At 39.5% G+C, this 21757-nt stretch overlaps 1 protein-coding gene across 3 annotated transcripts; it reads right to left on the bottom strand.

Moving 5' to 3' along the window:
- Positions 1-575: 575 nt before the first annotated feature.
- Positions 576-20000, bottom strand: HCFC2 (host cell factor C2). Of its 3 annotated transcripts, none has more exons than XM_063395720.1 (16): positions 19619-19996; positions 17653-17801; positions 17111-17271; positions 15878-16086; positions 15303-15387; positions 14167-14270; positions 13397-13585; positions 12091-12276; positions 11546-11649; positions 10434-10590; positions 9249-9449; positions 7983-8053; positions 6675-6803; positions 5138-5323; positions 4419-4704; positions 576-3518 (listed from the first exon to the last, which is right to left on the bottom strand). In XM_063395720.1, exons 1-16 carry the CDS (start codon positions 19782-19784, stop codon positions 3493-3495), a joined length of 2409 nt encoding a protein of 802 aa, XP_063251790.1. In that variant the 5' UTR covers positions 19785-19996; the 3' UTR covers positions 576-3492. The 3 variants fall into 3 exon arrangements, with proteins under 3 accessions (XP_063251790.1, XP_063251791.1, XP_063251789.1); XM_063395721.1 differs by lacking the exon at positions 19619-19996 and adding an exon at positions 19345-19523; XM_063395719.1 differs by lacking the exon at positions 576-3518 and having other exon boundaries at positions 3525-4704; positions 19619-20000.
- Positions 20001-21757: the final 1757 nt, after the last annotated feature.

The following is a 21757-nucleotide window of genomic DNA, read 5'->3' as shown; positions in this document are numbered from 1 at the left end:
CTCATGTCAAGTCTTCACTTGCTCCTCTCTGCTCCCCTGCTTCTTGCAACACATGCTGCTTATTCCCCCAAGAGCTCCCCATTGTCAGCTGCCATAAAAGATGGTGTCATTTTGAGCAGAGCTGGACAGGAACTCAATTCCAATCCTTGGTAGGAGCCTTCTCAGCACACCAAGTGCTCACACATCTTTTTAACAAACTGAAACAAAGCAACACCAAACTCCTTGTCACTCACTGTCAACAACAGCAACATGATGCCTGTATAGAGAGGGAAATAAAATTTCAGTTCAGAGGCCACAGCCTGCAAGGCACAAAGGCATGGAATGGGGCAGAGAGTGCACAGGAGCTGCAGGTGGGGCAGGGAATTGGAGAACCTCAACTAAGGAAAAACCTCATGTGGTAACCAAGAATTAATGTAGGAGGCAATGTTTATGGAAAAGTAATATTATTATGATAGTGCTTATCATTAAACCCTCTTCCCCAACTTGACAAATTTACTTACTCTCTGCATCAGAAATTCCAAGTTTGTACACATACACCTCTGAAAAAACAGACACACTTCGGTATTTACAATGAGTTTGATAGGACAACCACTTTATTACAAAGAACAAACAATGCATCAAAATAAGACTAATCAACTTGTATTGTACAAAATGTCAGTTTCCTTGTAGAGGTCATTAAGTAACAGGCTGTAAGACTAAGTTCACGTCAAATTCGCTATCCTGAAATAATTAGATAACAACAGTAATACTTATTATATCTTCAGAGTTTATGGCATGATCATGTGCTCTACTCCAAGCTACATTCAAAAGATATTGCTATAATTACTTTGAAAACACAAAGTGTAGGTTATTGTTCACTTCATTTCCACTTTCACAAGAACATTCTGAAGATGAAGCTGTAGCAGTGTCTGCCACAGCTGGCACGACTGTCCTATGCTTACACAGTCACAACATCCCTAAGGAGGAGTTGAGTAAACCTAGACATTTCTACAAAATGGATACTGCAATCTGAGAGATTTCAGCTTCTGTTACATGTCCTTTAGCAGTATCTGAAATGGATAACATGGAGTCTCCAAGAGCTGGTGTCAACGGTCTTCTAAACTTTAAAACTAAACAATCAATATTTGTCTGATATCTAGTTGATAGGCAAACAGGTGGGATTTAGACATTATAAATACAGTTCTAAAAACAGACCACAAAGTGTATTTTACAGTGTGTACCACAATTGCAGTTTAAAGTAAAACTGTGAGCAACTGAAGAGCTGCATATGTTCACTATTCAACACTACCCAACTTGGACAAAAAAGGGAAAGTGACATCTTATGTCAAGTCAGCTGAAGAAAGCACACTCCCATGGAAATTCTACTTTCATTGAAAACACCACAGTTTTACCCTTTGGTAGTTGTGACATACCCACTGAAAAAAGAAATTGTGCAAAGCATGTGAAACCAAGTGCAAAAAAACTTCACCCAGACACACCCAACAGGTTTTATTCTTAAATAACAACTCTACAATCACAGCTATCAACCAACAAAATCAAAGCCACAAGTGTTTTCTCTAAAGGCTTCTTTCACAGTACTAATAAGAAAAACCAAGTTCTATTCTTCTAGTTGACAGTTCATGTGTATGGTACTTTAGTTATCAGACAGAATTGGTAGTGAGATCCTACCCGACAAAATGGACCATTAAAACACAAGTATCTTAAAGCCAGTTAACTTCAGGAAAAGTCCTATACATTCATACTATAAACACTGCTTAAAGTGAAACTGGGATATCAATCACTGTCATAAACACATGATTCTTCTCTGGAGTCAAACCACGTGTGTTACTCCTGTGCCACAATTAACACTATTTAGCCATTTATGGTCCCCAGCACTTTCTGGATGCTATTGGAGCACGTGATGCATTGTGATAATTAAGGCTGTACCAGCACTTCGTTATAACCCTGATTCTCAGGGCAGCCAACACTTGGCTATTAAATCTGCTCTGGGATAGTTGAGCTGCTAATTCTCTACTATTTTAGTGATACTTCTCCCACAAATCCAGGCACATCATTGATTTCAGTTTATATATTTACAAACACTCTTAAGACAAATTTAACTGGAAGAGGCAAGAAATTCTACCTTGATGTATAATCTTTTGGCATTTGGGGCAAAATTAAAGTGCAAAGTATAAACTTCACTGCACAGTCAATAATTTAGATTTTATTTTAAAATAAATCTTATTTAGGTGCCTCAATCTATTCACCTAGTGACCTTGTCCAACTCAGCCATTTTCCTCTACACTTTGGTAAACATAGTTGTATATATAGATACATAAATAGCATTTAAAATGTTTACCTTTATTTCACTACTGTGAACATTTTTTTCTTTTCACATAGGAATGGATCAACCTATTCCTAGAAGTAATGCTTGTTGATTTTATCAGCTAGCTATTTAATGTAAAATGATGCATAGTAAAAGGGAGATACTGAACTTGATTGGTAGAATATATTGGTAAAGCAAACAAGCACTTAAGAAGATTAACTGGAATAAATATGTTGAAAGTTGCCATATAACATGTGCAAAATTGCTTACCATGTATTCTAAACTTTGGTTAAAATTTTCAGATTGAAGTTTTACAGAAACATTATGGAAGCAACACAAGTGATTACGAACACAGGAATGAGGTAAGTTATTATTAGTGCAAAAAGCAAGCATATGCTAAAAGCAAAGCATATGGATTAAAAGAAAAAAAAAGAGAGAATGAATCTCATGGAAGTTTTAATACAAGACCAGAAAGGTCTCTTGTAAACATTGGTATTTACAATTTTAAGATTTGTACAACTACAAAAGGACAATTTTAAGTAATAGTAGTGCATTTACAATGAATTTGTGTTTTTTGTAATAAGAGCAATGAGTAAGTTTATCTTTTTCCTTTTAAATTTTCAGGGGATATTTTTCAAGATTAAGATATTTGTTACAAATAGTAGAAAAAATCATTTCTTTACAAAAAAAGTATATATTAAAATATTTATACATTTTAAGTTACTATATAATAACTGGAAATTCTTGCCTTGTACTCAGGCACCACAATGAAGAATGTGGTATAGGGAACCAAAACCAAACAGAATTTGCCCATATCCCAAATCTTATGAATTATCTACGCAAGATCTGTAGCAATCATGGGGATTCTACCTCAGATACTACTACTTGTGCCAATTCTTTTATTCATTTTCAATTTGAAAATTTCTGTGTTCTTTACATTTTAACTTATCACTACCAAAAAGAGCTGCTGGATAGAGTGTGATCCTCCACCCCACCATCTCTGATATATTTTCTGTATGATACTCATACCTGAGCAAGGCTCTATAACGCTGATGTGTCAAACGTAAAAAAGGTTATATATTTTTAAGATAAAAACAATGCAAAAATAAAATATTTGTAGCATTTACAAATAGTACAAGAGTTACATTAAACACTACATTCGAAAGTTGGGATTTATTAAGTCGTTTCTACTTTGAGCCTGATGTTTTCGTATCTGCAAAAAGAAGGAGACATTGTTAAATGCTTCATAATTTCACATGGTGCCCACAATCAAACATTTTTGAACAAACACTGTTTCAGAGTTCTAGGATATAGATCCTGGTCAAAACCCCTGCCAATTAAAGGGTTAAAACAGCATTGAAATACTGAACACCATAGAAGACAACTTTGTCATTGCTACTGCCCATCTTAGACAAGCACATATTAGAAACTAAGCTGGTGGGTCCCAGCCCCCAGCTGAGGTCAGCTACCCCCAGACCACAGTCCCCTGCTGCCCGAGGGGGTGGGCACTGTGCCCTTCCTACCTTCCTCTGTGCCCACAGCACCTCTTGCTGAGCAAAGCCAGATCCTAACAAAGCTAAGCCAGAAACAGGAAGGAGCAGGATGAGAAGCTGGCAAAACTTGAAACCCCAGACTGGCTTACTTACAAGGCATGCCAGAACTGACCCGGCTAACACTAATTTTATTTTCAGTGGATCCATTCCCATCCCCAAATCATCATCAACCTGTACAAATTCAAGTCCAGGGACAAGATGACAAAACCTCTTCTGGCTGTAACACAGATTTTAAAGTGTATATACATCACAAAAATGTGCCTTACATCCCCTGATGGAATTTTCTTTTCCATTTAGGAGGGTGAAAAGACTGAAAAAAACCCCAATTACACTGTATGTCATGCACATGATGCACATACCTAGACTACTTTGTATTAGACTGAAAAACTTCTGAGCTGAAATGAATTCCAGGGAAATCAGAAGCAATTACTAGAATTGCATAAAACTCCCTCAAGGAACAAAACAACATTTCAAGAAGCTCCCATGCAGTGCTGTGCTGGTTCTGGAAGAAATGCACAGCTCCTGCTCCACTCAGACACCGTGTGTGGCAGTGACTTTACCTTGGAGCCACCGAACCTGCGTGGCCGGGCCGTAGCCTCGCTCGTTCTTGGCCGAAATCCTGAAGACGATGGCAGGCCGGGAGGTGTAATCCACGTGGGCGTTGGAAAGCTGGGCAGCAGTCACTATGCAGGAGGTTTTGAGGCCACAGTATATCCTCATAAAGACAAGCTGACTTGGATTTTCCTGTAATTGCGTGGAACGGATGGCTAAGTAGGCAGAATACTCTAAAATATTTCCAGAGGGTGAAGCGGGAGGCTCCCAAGAAAGATGAATACAGTCTACACTCTGAAGAAAGAGAGAAAAATGTGATAGTATGTAGCTAACCATACATATACAAACAGTATAAAAACCCCCAAATTCTAAAGATTAACTGAAAATTCTAACCTATCATTACCACTCTGGAGGTAAGGGTGTCTTCTGACTGTTTTGTTAAGGAGTGTGGTAAACCTCCATAGATTTAATGGTGTAAGACTAAAAAATGGGGAAACTGTAAGATGATTGAATGTGTATCTGCTAACGTGATCATTAACTCCAGAAATAATTATTTTTAACAAATTTCTTAAAGAATATCATCTTGAGCAGAGTTAACCAAGTATTGGACACTATTTTATATGAAAAATTTAACTTAAAAATAAAACCAACTATAACCAAGAGTTCTGAGAAAACACCGGTGACCGGAATTTTACACATCAAAACCAGGATTACCTATATTTCTCACCTTGGTGATTTTGACTGTTGAAGGAGCTCCAGGAAAACCTGGAATGCATGTCTTGAATTCACTGATTTTACTGAAAGGCCCAACACCACAGCCATTAATTGCAGCAACTCTGAACCTGTACACTGTGCCTGGAAACAGATCCTGTTTCTTAAGTAGTCTGTAGTCTGGTACATCTGCACCTTCTGTCTGAAAATAAAGCAATATTTTTGTTAATTTTTAAAATATTATGAACACAATTAGCCTAAAAAAGTATAAAGTGTTATGCTGAGATTAATTAAGCTTAATTGAAACTGAAAATCTATTTAATAGTGTTGTACTTACATCAGAATTTATGCTGATATTGTACTTACATCAGAATAAAAGGTTCTGACTGACACAGTACCTCACAGTATCTCACCTCAAAACAGCTGATCTAACATGCAATGTGAGACTAAATCTCTAGACCAAAAGATATCCCATTTTTTCAGTCAATTAAATTAAGCTGCACCTTGTGGTTATTTTTACTCCGGAAAGTTAAAACAAAGTAGTATTTGAAACTACGTAAGTTATGATTTAGTTAACATAATCTTCTGTCCTAAAAAAATATTTTTATTTCAAAAGCAGTTATTCCTAATGTTAGGAGCTGCAGTTCGATGTGTAGGTAATCAAAATGTTTTTAAGGAAAAGCTCTGTAAGTTAGTAACCAATAGCTTTCTGAAACGTTATGTACTACCATATTTCCATGATTAAAATATGCCTTGATGCATCACTGATCCTCACAGTGGAACTATTTCCCTACTGAATAATGTGGAAGAACCACAATCAATGTAAACACTGTACAACGTACTGTGCTCTTTAAAACTAAGACATAGAATATTTATAGTGAGTGCTTTCAAAGAAAGGTTTCTTTTATTTTGTTTCTGTCTCAAGAAGACACAATTTTTGTTTCTAGTTAACTTGGACATCACTAACTCACATTTACCATCAAAACTGTTACACTTTTGCAAGTTTCACACTCATAGTTTGCTTGTATACGTGTACCAAACATTAAGTTAGAAAGATCTCATACAAAAGCTCAAAAGCCATTACACTTCCAGATCTAGTCTTTTTAAACAGCCCAGCCTATGTCTTATTGGTATCTTTAATAATTTTTATGCAACTATTCTGGGAACTGAGAAGAAACTGAAACATTTCAGTGCTGGACTGAAATAACATTAAGAAATTGTAGAGTTTTCAGTTTTTAAGAATTTTACTGGCTTGAAAGTTTAATAAGTTTAAAATTGTTTCCTAAGGCAAGAAATAAGAAAAGAATTACCAATAGCAAAATAAGATATTTTGTATTACCACACATAAACCACAAAAGAAAATTCACCTCATTTGGGAAACAGTAAAAAAAAGGTGAGAATAATACATGAGGAACTACTGGTCATAAATACAAAACTCCTACAAGCACCAGATTCTGCTGCAGTATCAGAAAGCCCCATTTTTTGTTGTGAACTACATAAGCAACAGATTCTGAAACAGGTATTTGCAAGTTACATCAGAGAAGCACAGCTACCTTGCTATTGATGTTCAGTGTTTCCTCTGGCAGCAAGTAGAACTGGCTCACCACAGCACTGTTGTTCTTAAAAATTCCCACATCATACCACCGGCGGTCCCTGCTCTTCACTGGCCTCTGGGGAGCTCTCTAGTATTTGAAGAACACGTCATGTAGATTACCCACACTTCAATGCCATGGAAAAAAATGTCAAGGCTCTAATATATGTAAGAGACAACCCCCTTTTATACCAGTGTTACTTTTTTATGCTTCAAATGAATATGCATGTATTATTAAAATACTGTGCAAACCCAGCTGGTTCTTACACATTTACTCAGACACAGCTTGTCATTTAAAAAGCAACAGCTGGGATGCCACAGCTGATATTCTGAGCAGGGAGGGGAAGAAGCTTAAAGCTGTAGAACCCGGTGTCTGTAGCAGCATGTAGTTGTGAGTTAATTTCTCTCAGAGGTCAAGAACTTTCCCAAGGTGGTCCAAGGTCAGCAGCTCCCCCGGGCTCAGCTGTGCCAGGGGAGTGGCCCTGGTCAGGCACAGCAGGACGGGGCTGTGCTGTGCCGGGGCCATGGGGAGGAGGCCGTGCACACTGCTCCTGACTGAGCAGGAACACAGACCGCCTTTCCTGCTGCTCTCTGGGCACCAGGGAGGGCACCTGCACAGCCAGGCCGTGATCCTGCCAGCATGGCAGTGAAGCAGGAGCTGCAGCTGCTCTTGGAAAAGCACCCCAACCCTTTCTTAGCAGCTGCTTCTCCCCATCCTTCGTTTCTCACTTTTGCTGGCAACAGTGGCACCTTGGGTTTGTGTATTAAGTTGTAAGCAGGTGAAATAGGAAGCATTTACTTTTTCAGGCAGTATTTACAGCTTGCATAGTCAGTTCCCATCTCCTCTAGGGAAAAACATCAAGATATCAGTTAAGTTACGTTTCAAATCTATAGAATCAGCAGCTTACACTAGTCTCATCTAATACATACTTCATTTTAAATTCAGTTGTGCACACAGAAAAACTTTTTACTTTTGCACATCATGCAGAAGAGACCATTCCACTGTGCCAGTTGATAAAAATGATTCAACAGCTGAAACACGTACTTGGATCTCCTCCCAACTACACAACTGCTACTTAGACTCACATCTAACCCACACAATGCAATTAGTTTTATAACAGAAATGTTTACCCCTGTGTAATTGACTCCAAGCTCAAAATAAACACTGCTTTTCTTTCAGAAATATAATTAAAGGAAAACAGAAGAGCCCTTACAACTAATCAACAGAACAATTAAGTAAAGCAATTTGATAATACTTTTTCAAACTTACAGGAGAGTGTGAATCATTTGTCTGTCCAGTACTGACCCTTGTTGAAGGCATGACGTAAGCAGTTTCAGCAGCTAAAAACAAAATGTTGTATTTTAAAAACTTAAGCAATAGAAAAAATTTAATACAAAACCCACAGAATATGCAAGATGACCTCAATAGCCAAGTATTTGTTGCACAAGAATGTCTCAGACTTCTTTTGCATGCAGTTCTATTTATAACACAAACTAATTTTGGCTTTTGCCACAGTCACAGAACAATTCTGAGTCTGGCATTGGAGGCTGCTACAGATAATACAAACAGAAGGCAGGACTCAGAAAATCCTAAAAAGCGACAGCATTATGAAATCAATATAAAATATTTATGAACAAATAATCTAAATACCAGATTGAGGCACATAATGGGGACATTATATGAATAGTCTATGTGTGAATTCTTAATTTGATTGTATTGTTTCTAACATAAATACAGGCTGAATTCTGAACATAAGAGTTAAACTGTAAACAATCCTAACAAATAGGAACAGAACATTCATTAAATTTGAAGTGGAATCTTAAAAGAAAAAAAAGATTAAGCACATGAGTAACACATGGGAGTATTAGTATTCTATGCTTGTGTTCCTGGATTTTGCTTTTAAAATACAATACTGTGTGGTAAAAATCACACTATACACACAACATCAATATGACAATACAGTTCTTTAGTTAACACTCAAAACAATAACAAGCACAGCCTGTTGATATTTGTCAAAAACAAAGCTTGAAAAACTACCCATTTATGTTCTGCATTGCTGCTTATTTTGGGTATTTGCAGCAGACTGTGAAGAGGCCAGCACATCAGACCAGAACTGAGCTGGCCACATTAACTGGCCATATTTATTACAGTGGTCAGTTGCTTAAAATCAAAATCATCTAAGGTTACTATTTTAGTCTTTTGCTGACTAAATAGACAATCACTGAATGAGAGCAAATGTGCAACGAGCACCAAAACAGGCTCCCACTGATATTTAGAGAACAGGCCTCTGCATAAATGAAGATTTTTCACTTACAGGAACCATGGTGATTTACAAATGCATAGAAGGAATATTCTGATTTTAAAAGATTTAGAAATCCTAACAGAGATCATCCAGGCTGCACAAAGTCTTCAATGCCCAAAGCCCTATCTACATCCCAGGTACTACTCCAGACTGGAATCCCACCACACTAGAGGAACTCTGATGGCCTTAGAAATACATGGCTCAAAATACAGTATGTGAAACACATTTCAAACCTTCAGATTTTGAATTGAATGTTGTTAGTGAAGTTTCATCTTTAACAACTGCCCCATTTGTACTTGATGATTCAGTTTTAACAGCCTGCTGGGTTACCATAGATTGTGTGCTGGAGACAGTACAGGATACAGAAGCATCAGGATTTACACTTTGTTTGTCCATGTCATGTAATTCACCTACATTTGCTGATGTCTGAGCACCTTAAAAAGAGGAAAATATTAGCCAGAATTCAATATTGATAACACAACAAATCTCAGCTTGGTCTGATAGATATAGTTTTATATAAAGCCAGAGTTTAGCTCAGAATTAGGTTAGAACAGATCTGATTATATTGATTGCTAATGCTTACTTTAGCTTTGTAACTGAACAGAAGTCTGTCTCCACAGTTATAAACAGATGTATGTAAACAGTTATTTTAAGCTTTCTGTTTTTTATGTATTTGGTCACAAAAAATTAATTTGGGAAAAAAACCCTACTAAAATAAAGTGTCCACACAAATCAGTATCACAGATTTCTAACAATCAGTTTAAGATTAAACCCTGTAGAAGTCTGCTTCTCACTTAGCAATAAGAACCAAAATTTCTACATCTAATTAAATTACACTGTGAAGAAAATAAAAATCTAACTACCTATAAAATACATTGAAGTCAAATATGAACAGATCAGATGATTAAGCCTGGATTCACTACACTAAATTTAAGGCACTTCAGTGAAATGCATAAATGAGAGCCTTGTCATCTTTTATTTCCTTTACAGTCAGAGAGAAACATGTTTGTCTCTACACTGCCTGAAATTTGACATCAGCCAAAAGATTTTCAGACAGACACTAACAGACTGCTAACAGACAGACACAGTGTCAGTTTGGAGTTACTATACCATAATGTTCTAAAATGTCACCTGTCCTTTTTCACTTGTGCTAAAAACGGCTATTTAAATAGACAGATTTGCCATCATAATAATGAATATATTGAGAATTTCATGTACCTTGCAGCACTTCAAACAAATTAAAATTTCAATTTTCTTCGTATTTTCTAAAAATACAGTAACAACTAACACAAGTTAGTTTTTTTAAACTATAAAGGACTCTTAAATCATTTTAAATTACAAGACAGTAATAATCTTATTTTATGTTTTTGAGATGAATTTTAGCTCTCATTTTTCATTTTTTTCTATAGTGATCTTACTTGAAGTACAAACAGGCAAAAGAGAAGGGGCATTTGATTCTTTGAATCCTGTAGCATCTGTGTGGTTTTTCGTAGTCTCCTGTGTAACCTTGTTTTCAGGTGCTGCAACCTTTTCTTTTCCTTCTACTTTTGAACTGGAGGAAAGGGCAACTTGGACCTAACCAAAACAACACATTTGTTAATGTTAAATTGCAAAGTTCAGAAATTTCAACTGCAACATGGCATGAAAATGCTTGCTTATAAACAACAATATAAACTCCTCCAACAATTCCCCTTAGTACTTTAAATTAGACTAAGAAATCAATATCTCAGTCCTTACCTCAGTCATTATAAAACAAAGACTCAAACACTGAGTTGACTTCGAGGAGTTACACTAAATTTTAATCACTACATGGAATTTCACTATTTACTCTACTATGGGGACTTTGAGGGATGGGAAAAATCACAATTACAGAGGCTTTCAACCTTTGCTTTCCTGTACTTACATGTACTTGAGATATTTCTACTCTCAGTGAAATTCATGGTATTTCTACATGTGTTTTCTCCAGGAATACATTATGGATCCCATACAGATCTGAGACTTTACACAACTAAGAAAAGGTCCAAAGTTCTAAAAATGGGATCCTTTAGCCAGAATTTGTCCTCACTATTTCTGTTAAATTGGCAAAACAGAGCAACATGTACAACTGCACACCAGACAGATAATAACTGGATTTAACCTGCTGTAGGAACTTAGAACTAACCAGACTAGCATAAAACTAAACTAGACTAACAAAGAAGGAATATGCCTTATTCTTTTTGCTTCCCACATGAATGTCACCAACATTTTGACAATGAATAGCATTCCTACTGGTGTCAGGCTCCCAGCTGGCATTGTGGAAAACAATACAGCTGCAATTCCCTTCTGCATTAACAAGAAGAGGACTTGAAAGCTTGTCTCTCAATCATAAAAGCAAAAAGCATGCAAGAAAACAGACAACTACTTCAGCAGGTGCCTGTCTTCTTGTTTTATTTTTTTTTCTAAAACCTAAGAAGCATGCAGGTGGTTTTAAAACTGAGGAAGTATTCTCCACACTCTTCTGACACTGAAGAATTTTTCAGTTTACACTTACATTATTAGGAATGAGATTATTTGTTTGGCTGGGATGATCCACCTTCATTTCTGGGTAAGGGACGCTAGGCAATGATTGTGGACTCGGATGGACAGAACAGCCACCTTGCAGGTAAACAAAAGGAAATTCCTATCAGTTATGTAAAACTTAATATTATGATGGTTTTAACCTGTTTCAGTAAGGAAGAGGGAGGCCAAAGTTGCCTGAAGGAAAACTTTGTTGTAAGTCTGAACTGAAACTGGCCCAACAGTCAGATAAAATCCCTTCCTAACTGTTTCCTTTCTCAACTTGTGCCCAACATTTCCTTTCTCATCTGTGCCCAGCATTATGAAGTATCTTCATAATTTAGATAGCTGGCCAAAACCAACAGAAACAAGTGAAAGGGGAGTTTTCCATAATTATGATACAGTCATTTGGAGAATAACCAAAGAAACAGTCTCTCTCTCACAGAATGGTTCTTTAAAAAACAAACTGGTATTTATTACTTATGCAACCCTCCAGTCTGCCTGTGCGCAAACATTAGTGTAATGTGATCTGACTGCTACCTTGTGAACTCAGCACTGATGTCTCAGGAATGCCAGTACCAGGAATTCCAGCCACCGGTGGCACTGGTGAGTCAGCATGTAACTGAAGAAGATATCCTTCAACTGTAGGTACTTCATCCCACTTCAGCTGAAAAGAGTTGGTTGTGGCTCTGATCAGCTGGACCTGTGATGGTGCTAGAGGTCTCTCTACAAGAAACCAATAAAACACAGATGGCATGTTAGAAATTGCCCCCCCTCACCAGTTTATTAAATAGCTGCATATTGCAAGTAAAATCAGTCACTCCTTTTTCATTAAAGTACAATATATACCACATTCAACAAGAAACCACTGTCAAAGGTGTCAAGGCAAGTAAGAGAACTACAAAGTGTCTTTTCAAAGTGTTCAGAAATGCTCCAGTTTTGATGCTTTGTTTTTAATGGCTCTGCTGCTGCCAGTAAGCCTTTGGGTTGTAGCTACATCACTGCAGGGATTACAGAGACAGGAGATCCTTGTGCTTTCCTGAAATGCTGCAGGTACATCTTTGGCTACTAAAGCTTTACATATTCCTTTCATTCACAAATTATTCCTCTTTCTTTCTGCTTGCTCTGTGTAGCTGAAGCGAGCTTTCACTTTAGCTTCTTCAGCACAGGCTGAAGCCTGGACATGACTAATGCCAATGGCTTTCTCCTCTCACATGCCTCTATGCCTGACCAGGCTGCAATCTTAAGCACATCCCTCCCCTGCTACTCTTTTTCATTTGCTGAGGGAAAAATGAAACAGGAAAAACAGTTCTATTCTAATTCCCTCTCTCCCAACACCATCTCAGTGTCCTGCTATCAATGCAGCTACTAATGAGTGATTAGTCTCCAGAATTCTCCTCATCCCCAGGAAAAATTTGGTCCTTTCTTAGATTGAAGAGTATTTTTTTGCAGTCCAAGAGATGAGGAAGCAGCAGCAGCAGTGGTCCCAAGAGAAGAAAGGATTTGGAGAAAAAACTAAGTAATAGCAGAAAAGATCACTAAAAAGATAGGCCAGGAACCCTAAGTTTAGGCAAAACAGCCTTTAGCATATTGACTATGGCATGCAGTGCAGAATTTAGCACAAAGTTTTTTCAGAGGCTTTAAATAAGCCTTCCTGATTTTTTCATTTAAAGTAATAGCCTTTAAACAACCAGCAGTGAAGCACGATTTAAAAACCAATTTTTAAAACGTAAATAGTCTTTGGGTTTGCTACAACTTGAATGTTCTGATCATCAATCATGCAAGCTTTCCATATATTAACAAAGCACAGATCATAGTACGAGTCTCTTGTTTATTTCTGACTCACCAGTATCAAGGTACCAAAGATCTTTGCAGCAAACTTGATTGTTCCAAGCTTTTCTGTAACCATCTCTACCACTCCAGATATACAGACGAGTGCCAACTGCCACAGCACAGTGTCCTGCTCTTGGCCCTGGGAATGAGTTACTTTTGTCCTCCTGGCAGTCTGAGATCAGACCTATCCATTCTGTGGTATCTAGCAAATGAAACTCAAGGCATTTAGTTCAGATGTTTTCCAAAACAAGAAATAAAGATGTTAACACACTTAAATGCTCAGAAAAAATGAAAATAAATGACCTCTGTTTTTATAGACAACTGCATTTAAAATGGAAATGTTATGAAGAGAAGTTCACTTTCCAATTAGTGTGAAAGATTAAATCAATTCATACAGGCTGAATTTTCCGACCTCTGGTTATCTCTCTCAGGCAAATAGACCAGAAGTTGAGAATTCAGGTATAGTACTATCATGCTTAGAAAAACCTTATTTCAGAATCTGTCTCCTGTGTTCTTCTATAAATGAAGGAGTATTTACATAACTTTGTATTAAAATTGCATTAACAGAGATTTGAAGAAGCAAACGGGCTGAATCTTCAAAGGAAAACAGTAATTAAAATATTACTTTTCAGGTAACATGCAAAAAACTGGCAACTACTTAAGTCAACCAGGATTACAACTATGTATCCTGAACTTTTCTCAAGGTCTTCAAAACAGTTACTCTACTCTGTTAAGAAAATATTAATTCAAAACACCCACTCCCTGAAAGGCAGAAACACTAACCCAAATTAAGGTAAGAAAATGAACCAGTGCATTTCCATTCACCATCAGGAGCAGAAATTTCACCTCCGGCTGACTGTGGAACCCATCCACCAAAAACATACATTCTGAAACACAGGAAAAGAGGGAAGAGGGAAAAAGAAAAGAAACACCAATTAACATCTAGATCTGCTGCATGTGCTCTTTCAAACTAGGACAAAAAAGCTAATTTTCAGTGTGTTACAGTTTTGGTTCACAGCAAATTTTATTTGTATCTTCTGTCTTTATGAAGTACTGTTGCAGACATCTACCTTCTGAAATTTTTCAGTAAATTGACTGATTGAAAAACCCAACCACACAAAAAAATCCAGAAAATCCTCAAACAACTTCCTAGAAACAGAATATGGTAACATTTAGCAAAGCATCAAACTGCTAATGCTCTCCAAAAATCCCACACGTACAACAGAATTTCTACAATCCTTTACTGCAGACCCCTCAGTAAGTCATGCTAAAATAAGATGACTAGCATCTAACTCAGATATCAAAATCTAAAAATATAATGCAGGCTACAAACTAATAACATTTTAAGTAATTAATAAACAGCTAAGCTGTTGGATCAGAAGATACAAAGCTTTCATATTTCTTTACTCCCTGCCTCTTTCTCCTCATGCCAGCTTGTAAACTGATACAAAATGGACTGAAACCCATGTTTAAAAATCCATTTTATTAATGCTACCTGCCAAAACAAACTATATTGGCAAGAAGCAGAGTAATGAGGGATAGACTACAGAAAAAGTGGGGAACAGTTTTGCCTGGAACCAGTTTTACTCTTTGAGCAGTTTCCTTGCATAGCTACTCATCTGTGACACACACACAGAGGCACTGAAGCTCACTCCTGACGAGCTCAGGCCCAGCTGAGGCTGCCCCAGAATGCACAAAGGTGCTCCAAGAAGCCCAGAAAGCTGCTGGTGGGTTGGGCAGATTGTCCTGCTGGATGGAAACACTGACAGTTCACTACCCGTGAGTTAACAGTGGCACTGAAATAGCAGAAAACTACTCTAGAGGGCTGATGTTCATACTGAGCAGCAGTGGGTGGATAAGCATCTCATTCTCCTGCTGGGTGTACCTTTCTAGAGTTGAGCTTTTAACAACAGACATACTTGTTTCCTATTACATTGGCCGTATGGAGACTGCGAGGAAGTGGTACTGTCCCTTTGGTTTCTGGTCTTGACCAGGTCATGGTTTCTAAAAGAAAGAGAATAAAATCCTCAAAAAATATTTTATCTTATTGATACGTATGTCACTACCTGGATTTTAGGAGGGAACATACCTCTAATATTCAGCAAAGCTAAATTTCACCTTTTTAAGATGGCTACTTTAAGAAAGAGGGTGCAATAACAAGCACTTGGAACTTCTTTTTAAAAAAAAATCACAGGAAATACTGAAAAACTAAGTGTTTATCATAAACATAAACTAACATTTCATTGTGGTTGTTCAACTTTGTTTCTTTAGAGTGCTTTAAAGACTATGATATCCATCTCACAGAGTACCCATAATCAGTCAGGATAATATATGCAAACAATACTGTATCTATTTCATTCCAAATATTACAAAAGGTTAACACTATGGGGTCAGTCTCAATAATATCTGCACCACAGCATGCCATTAACCATTCTATACTTTAATTTTTCCCCTCAGCCAGTAAGCACTGCCTTCTGCTGGCAAACCAACTCACCTATGTCAAGTTCCCAGAGATCATTAAGCCGACAGCCACACATGCCTCCAAAAATATACATCTTTGGGCTTCCCACATCTTTTCTGCAGTACACTATGGCTGTATGAGATTCTCGGGGAGATGGCAAGATTCCTTTGGTCACAGGAATACTCCAGCCAACCACGCCAGACCCATGTTGCAGCTCCAGTTCATAGAAATCATTTAAATATCTAGGGTATTATTGTCAAAGTATGAAAAACTCACTTAATAAGCATGATGACAAGTGCGCTTTAAACCCTCACCACTTCCAAGTATTACAGACTTCTGTCTTGGGAGGGTGTAGAGTTTTAAACTCTCAAAACATTTGATGCACTGTGGGCAGTACCAAATCTGGATTTAAAATGGATTTAAAACAAAAAGAATTAACGGTTATAACTTGTTGCCTCTGAGAAAACATGCTGTCTTATTTGCTACACTGTATTACATTAAAGAAACATGAAAACAACATTTCTTGCAAAAACTGCTTCATATGGACACACAGTAAACTGCAAAGCTGTGGGAAATACACAATGACAAGAGGTATTAGAGAGAAATGTCTGCAACTCTGAAGGCAACAAAGGTGAGAAGAAGCTGTTTGTTTTCTTGTTGTCTTCAGGCTGACCAATGCACAATTAGCCATTTGTTGCTGAGTCTACCAGCAAGTTATTTTTAGATAATGGTCTTTGAATCTTGGCATTCACACCAGATATCTCTTGTTTACTGAGCTTGAAATTGCCAGTTTATAGCTCAGTGGATATAAGTGCTCTGAACTTCAGCATTACAGCACAGTTTTCTGACAGTAACGGCAACTTCAGCTGTTATTGTAAAAAAATTCCAGATGAATTCATAACTGTTTTTCACAGCGAGACAGAAGAAACATCCATCATGAATTCCCTGATGACTCATGAGACTCTGCTGATTGAGGTAATTCTAACAAGCAAGCCATTCTTAAAAACATCACCCAAAATACCAGGAGAAATATCAAAGCCTACTCAGGTTTCCCTACAAAAGTGTCAGAGCTGTCACTCAGTGTTCCATATTGTGGGATTAGCAGAAGGAATATTTAATCTTCTTCACATGTAACCCCTTCACTGCACAAATAACCCAACTTTAAGTACCTAGTGTGGACAGCCTGCCTAGAATGTTCCTTTTCAAAGCTGTCAAATCTAGTAATTGTTTTTTAAAGCCATTAAATTCAAAGACAAATCAGCATACCTGGGAACGTTATTATTTGAATCTTCACTTTCATTTGCCAGGCCACCAAACAAATAGCACTTGTTACCATACAAAGAAAAGCTGTGGCCAAGACGAGGACAGGGTGGTGATCCATTTGAAGGAGCCTGAGGTTTCACTTTTTTCCAGAGCCATCGACTTGCCTTCAAGACAAGAAAAATTTATTCATAAATAATTTCATTTATAGTCAGTCATAACAAATAGAGTTCATGTAATATTAATATTTGTATATTTTCTGAATTATTTTTAAGGGAATGCTGGGCTTTCCTTAGAACATTCATTAAAAGGGATGTGTAAGAGCTAACCTTAATAAAATATTAAATATATTATGCTTTATTTAGACTAGATGGAAGTCTCTATTTCTAAGTTATTTAGAATAAACTTTAGATTCTTAAGATGGAGAAAATCTTTCTGAAAAAGAGCAAAGATATCTAACTTTCCTCTGCAGTTGGTAAAATGTGTTTCTTCATAAACAGATACATAAAGTAGTCCTGAAAATCAAAACATATTAATACATTTCCTACCTGCAATTCATATAAATCATTGCTATATCTTCCATATTCAACCATTCCTCCAAAAACTAGTATTCTGGTACCATCACAAACAAATCCATGTGCTGCACAGCCTGGAGGAATATCTCCCCTTACAGCAGGAAGGAACCATTGATTCGTAACTATAGTAGGAATTAAAAAACCAAAAAGCAGAAAAAAAAGATTAGAGAAATATTTTAAACATGGAGATATGTATTTTTAAACATTTCTGCTTTCTGAATAATTAGCTTTTGTCTGCAGATAACTATGAATGGGCTATTTGCTTCACACTAAGTTTCAAATTATTTTTTTTAATAAAAAGAAAAGCAAATACCTCTATCAAACCAATGTTAGTCAGTATATGAATGAGCCCATGAGGTCACTGTAACTAAGTCAGTCATGAAGGGTCATCCAGCAATTTAATAGACTTGCCAAGAATAGAGGCTAATGAGGAACACAAGTGCAGTTCCACACAAAAGAGATAACCACACCAACTCAGAGGGAGCTAGCCCTAGAAACAGAATTATTAGAACTACAGCAACATGGCACTGTGCCTGGACTTAATAGCCCTATTCAAAAACTAATTACACTGTTCTGGGACCCATTTTAATATCCACGGAGTGCTGCACTGATACGTGGGAGAGGAGAGGCACAGAGTCAAGAAAAAGCAACCGAGACTGTCTGATCCAGTAGCAGCACATTGGTGCCTAAACTGTTCGAGAATTTAAGAATTACAGGGGACAATGTCTTCTTTTTCCTCCGCTTTTTCATGAGCACAAAGAGGAGAAGTAGGAAATTAGAAGCTTCCAGTGAGCGTTTCTGCAGGGGATTAAGATGCTCTCACTGTGCCAGCTCCTCGAAAATCATCACATGCATAGCAAGGGCCATAGATGGCATGCCATACTCAGGCAGCTCAGGTCAAAACGCTGCATCTTAAACCCCAGAATAAAAAAGGTCAGTCTGGGCCAAGCACTTATCTAGAAACTGGAACAACTGAGTCATGATCCTTTTTGTCATTGCTGTAAAGGGGAAACACCTTAAGCAGAAAGTGTGGGAAGAAAAAAAACCAAGTCATGATAAGAGTCACTCAAAAGGCACTTGTCAAAAGCTCTGTTCTGATGGTGTAACTATGTTAAGAGTTTTCTTTGGATTACGTGTCAGAACAGAAAGATTAAGAGATTTTTTCCCCCTTCTCTCAGAAATGTGATTTAAGCATAGTAGATCTTTAAGCTATCAGAGAAAAATCTTCCTGGAAGAACCTCAAGCAGCCAACACTGGCTGACTGAAAAGCACAGATCACTGAACTATCCCGTCTCGGCCCAAACCCTGAAATCACACGCAAGTTTTCCAGTCCCATCCAGCATACCGCACAGTAACTATTTAGGCGTCTAATCTTTCACAAACAAAATCCGTCTTGGGCAGCTTCCTGTTTGGAAAGGCTCCCGATGCCAACATGTTCGCTTTTCCAAACAAGACTCCCATTCCAGCGCGTTCGGCTCTCGTGAACTGCCGCCGCCAGAGGGAAGGAGGGGATCCGGACACTCGCAGGGACTAATCCCGCCTGCCGCCATTCAGCCGCGACCTGCCCGGGGAGAGCGGCTCCACACCCTGCGCGGGGAAAGCGCGACAGCCGCGACACCACCGGGAGCTTCTCCCGGTCGCCCTTCCCCAGGAAGGATCACTAACCCCGCAGCACCGGCCAGGGCGCAGCACTACCCCAGGGAAGACCCCTGGCCCAGGCGTATTTCCCGCCCCGCCATTTCGGCTCCGGGCAGCTCCTCAGCCCGCCCGCCGCCCCGTCGGCCGAGCCCCCCGCGGGCGGTGCCGGGGGAGGGCGGGAGGCCCGGCGGGATTCCCGGCGCCGTGCGGAGCCCGGTGCCACCGGCGGTCGCAGACGGGACAGCCCCGCCGCTGTCCCCCCCGCTCCGCCCGCCCCGCGGCGCGGCCCCGCCCCGCGCACCCGTGTTGTAGACGTGCAGCTCGTCGGCGATGCCCTCGTTGCCGCCGCCGAAGATGATGAGCAGCTCTCGGATGGCGACCGCGCGGTGCCCGTGGCGGGAGCGCGGCACCGGCCCCGTGAAGGAGGATACCCGCCTCCAGCTCAGCCCGGCGGCGGCCGCCGCCATCTCAGCGCCGCTCCCACAACGCACCGCGCGGCCGGGGCAGCCCGCCGGGGAAGGGGGAGCGCTGACGTGAGGGCGGCGGGTCCGTGTTCCGCCCGTGTCCCGCCCCGCGGCCGCCTCTGCCGCAGCCCCGGCTCGGCGCGGCCCCCTGCGCTCCTGCGGCGCCCCCGGGCCCGGCCGTGCTCCGGCGGCAGCCCGGTGGAGGGGCTCCCTGCCTGCAGCGCACGCCGCCCGAGGGCTGCTCGGCCAGCGCGGAGGTGGCGTGTGCTCCCCCGCCTGGGCACCTGCTCTGCCGCCGAGCCCTCAGAAACATGTAGCACATTCTTTAAAAAAAAACAACTGGCTAGTGGTAGGCGAGGCAATGCTGCTGCCTGCGACGTGTGCGGCGAGAAAGAAATGAGTTGCTGTTTAAACACTGAAGGCTGAGATTAGCAACCGAGGTTTCGGTTCTACAGCTGGCAGGGGGGATCTGAGTGAATTCGAAGGTCTCGTTGTGCAGGAGAGGAGCTGCTCTTTCCTGTGTGAGGGGGGTGTTGTGTGAGAATGTACAAACGTGTGAGGCTGAGGGGAATCCAGAGAAGGTGTATGTGGTGTGTGAGGAACGACCGCTCATTTTAAAATTTTAGAAGGTTTATTAAACCTTAACAAATACAACTAAAGAATGAATAAGGAAAAAGGACAGTGTGCTGGGAGCTGGTGACCCGGCAGCCATGAGCTCGCCTATAAATGGCTGCTCTGCCTTTTACACCCCTGGGCTTGGGTCAGGCAACCCTGGCCCCTTCTAAAGTCTGTCAGCAGCTCTTCTTCGCTGTCCATTGCTGGAGATCACTTCCTTGCAACTTGATGGGAGGTCAGGTGTTGCCATGCCGTGCCTCCTAGGAACAAGCTTTTCCCGTTCTCAACTGCCCCATGCAAGGGGCGCATGCACATGCATTCTCTCCACATGCCACGACAACCCAGGCTGCAACAATCCAGAGGAGGGGGAAAGGGCGCTATGGGGAGACAGAGGGTATCTAAACAACAAACCACAATAGCATAACTGTACATCAATAAAACTTCTTTTAACATACACATAATATTCATCCCCTAGTTGTGAGAGCCAATCATCATATTACCTATCTATAACAAGTGCTAAAATTCTCTTCACGTTGTTGAGTTCTACACAGTAAATAATGATGTTGAGATGTGTAATTGAGGTTGGACATTAGGAGGAATTTCTTCATAGAAAGAGTGATTAGACTTTGGAATGGACTGCCCAGGGATGGTGAAAGTGTTTAAGGAAAGACTGGATGTGGCACTTACTGCCATGGTCTAGTTGACAAGGTGGTGTTTGGTTGTAGGTTGGACTCGATGATTTCAGAGTGCTTTTCCAACCTGATTCTGTGATTCTGTGAAGGTGTTACTGCATTGCCATAATCCTAAGTGTTCTGCCAGGTGAGGAATCCGGTCCCAGTTCTGCAGGCTCATATGACTGTGAGCTGATTAGATCTGTTCAGATTCACATAGAAATGGAAGGAAAGGTGAAAAAAAGTGGGTGGTTTTGATGAACATGAGCTTAATACAACTTAAATATCATAGCACAGAAAAATACTAATAGTTTTGGCCATCTGCACAAAGCATATAATTGTATGTATAACTCTTCACTTAATTTTTGTTCAAGCAGAAGATGGATTCTGTACAAAATCAGACACAAATAATATAGTTTGGGCATATTTGAGACATACAGCTGAAAATTCATATTTTTGGCTCCTGAAAATGGAACAGAAGTCTTCATTTAAAACACTAAAGATTTTTAAGACCTTTACTGATTACTGCTCATGAATTTTACACTGCCTTACAGTAAAAATATGAAAAATAGTTTGGAGTTGAAGGTGTTTATTATTATTCCTTTCAGTACTCATGTAAGTCTTATGACAAAACAGTGGTGTATCATTTAAGTTCATTCCTAGAAGGAATGAGGGAACTGAATTCAAATA

The sequence above is a fragment of the Prinia subflava genome, chromosome 4, assembly GCF_021018805.1.
Source record: "Prinia subflava isolate CZ2003 ecotype Zambia chromosome 4, Cam_Psub_1.2, whole genome shotgun sequence".
Classification (NCBI taxonomy): domain Eukaryota; kingdom Metazoa; phylum Chordata; class Aves; order Passeriformes; family Cisticolidae; genus Prinia; species Prinia subflava.
This window is presented reverse-complemented; position numbering and strand designations above follow the sequence as displayed.

Coding starts and splice junctions, on each gene's coding strand:
- HCFC2 (XM_063395719.1), bottom strand. CDS start 19,784: ATGGCGGCGGCCGCCGCCGGGCTGAGCTGGAGGCGGGTATCCTCCTTC. Junction 16,087..17,110: donor TCAAATAATAACGTTCCCAG/GTATGCTGATTT, acceptor ATAATACCCTAG/ATATTTAAATGATTTCTATG. Junction 5,324..6,674: donor CACTGAACATCAATAGCAAG/GTAGCTGTGCTT, acceptor CTTTATTTTCAG/ACAGAAGGTGCAGATGTACC.